We start from the raw sequence: 1,926 nt of genomic DNA, 5'->3' as shown, positions 1-1,926 counted from the left end.
TCTCAAATAGACATGTGAATGTTTTCTTTTCTTGGTCTTGCGGTGCCACCGGGATTTGGTGAAAACCAAAATACCCGTCTATACAGCAATAGTGAGATTTCCCAACCAACCTTTCTAACATTTGGTCAATGAAAGGCAATGGAAAATGATATTTTCTTGTGCTTGAATTGAGTTTGCGGTAGTCAATATATACTCTCCACCCGTTTTGCACACGAGTGGGGACCATCATACCTTTGTTGTTCCCAACCACCATGATTCCCATCTTCTTTGGCACAACTTGCACTGGGCTTACCCACTTGCTATCCGATATTGGATAGATCATTCTCTCATCAAGGAGATTCAATATCTCTTTCTTGACAACTTCCATTATTTCCAGATTCAACCTTCATTGCACATCTCGACTTGGCTTGCATTCATCCTCCATCAAAATCTTATGCATACGAGTGGAGGGTTTCTATACCTTGATATCCGTAATCGTCCAACCCATTGCTTCTTTATGTTCCTTCAACACCTTGAGGAGTTTCTCTTCTTCACATTCGGTTAAATGAGTTGAAATGATAACCGAAAGAGTCTCGTTCTTTTCCAAGTATGCATACTTCAAGTGTTGAGGTAGGACTTTCAATTCTAGTTTCGGTGGTTGAACAAGGAAGGGTAGGAATCTTGTGTGAGTTTGAGGTAATTCAATTTTATTCACACGGAATTGAGTAGTGTTCTTGATCTCCAAATTGTTAACCAATCTTTTAACTTCCGATTCTAATGAGTAGAGCATCAACTTCTTGGCTCATTTTCCACAATCAAATTCTTTGCTCAAAATCATCTCCAACATGTCACCGTTAGACAACTCAAACAATTCTTGGGTTAATGATTCAACGACATCATCAAAATACAAGGATGAAACATCACTAGGATATCTCATAGCATTGTAGATATTAAAACTTATTGTTTCCCCATAAAACTCCATTGTTAAGTTTCCTGCATACACATCGATTTTCGTCCTGGCCGTCTTCAAAAATGGTCTCCCAAGTAACATTTGAGCCGACTTGGAGGACACTTGTTCTTCTAAGTCAATCATATAGAAATCCGCCGGAAAGACCAATTGGTTCACTTGCACCAAAACATCTTCTAAAATACCTCTAGGAAAGACAATTGATTTATCTGCAAGTGAAATTATGAAACTGGTTTCACTTAAAGGCCCGACATTCAATGATTCATATACTAAATAGGGCATGACATTGAAAGAAGCACCAAGATCAAGCATGACACTACTAAAAGTGACATCCCTAATCTTACAAGGAACTATAAACATTCCCAGATATTTGCACTTGGGTGGAAGTTTCCTTTATAAGACCACTTATGCATTTTCATTCATTGGTATTTTCTAATTTCCCTTCAATTTCCTCTTGTTGGTACAAAGTTCCTTCAAGAATTTCTCTTATCTAGGAATTTTTTTGATTGCATCAAGTAAAGGGATGTTTACTTCCACCTTTTGGAAGGTGTCCAAAATATCTTTCTCCTCCACATTCTTCTTTGAAGTTGCAAGTCGGGAGGGAAATGGAGGTTGAGTGGCTACTGGATTCACTAGAGGGGTAGTCTTCTTTAGAACTCTGGCTTGTGTGGCATTCTTGACAATAGGATACTCGATGGGAGTGATCTCAATTTCTTCCTCATCTTCCTTTCACTTTTTCTTAGAACTACTCTCTCTGATTCATTTTCCACTTCTCAAAGTCACTACGTTGACATTTGGGTTGTTTTCGGTTTGAGAAGGTAGTTTTCCACGAGACTCCAACTTGCTTATAGATGTAACTATATCTCTCATTTGTGCTTCAAGGTTGGAAATACATGTCCTTGTCTCTTTTTGGAATTGTTGGGTACTAGGCTAAGGATTTGACAATGTCTTCAAGAGACATTCTGGAGCTACTTGGTTGG

The 1,926-nt window shown here is 38.5% G+C and overlaps 1 protein-coding gene across 1 annotated transcript; it reads right to left on the bottom strand.

Moving 5' to 3' along the window:
• Positions 1-781: 781 nt before the first annotated feature.
• Positions 782-1,306, bottom strand: LOC145036091 (uncharacterized). Its single transcript, XM_078984569.1, has one exon. The coding sequence runs from the start codon at positions 1,304-1,306 to the stop codon at positions 782-784; it is 525 nt and encodes a 174-aa protein (XP_078840695.1).
• Between the last annotated feature and the right edge of the window lie 620 nt (positions 1,307-1,926).

The sequence above is a fragment of the Lactuca saligna genome, chromosome 3 (genome assembly GCF_052625555.1).
Source record: "Lactuca saligna cultivar CGN05327 chromosome 3, ASM5262555v1, whole genome shotgun sequence".
NCBI lineage: Eukaryota > Viridiplantae > Streptophyta > Magnoliopsida > Asterales > Asteraceae > Lactuca > Lactuca saligna.
The sequence above is the reverse complement of the archived record's forward strand: the minus strand, read 5'-3'. Positions and strand labels throughout refer to the sequence as shown.

What these genes read in the sequence shown, in the direction of transcription:
- LOC145036091 (XM_078984569.1), bottom strand. Translation starts at nt 1,306, where the DNA reads ATGTTTATAGTTCCTTGTAAGATTAGGGATGTCACTTTTAGTAGTGTC.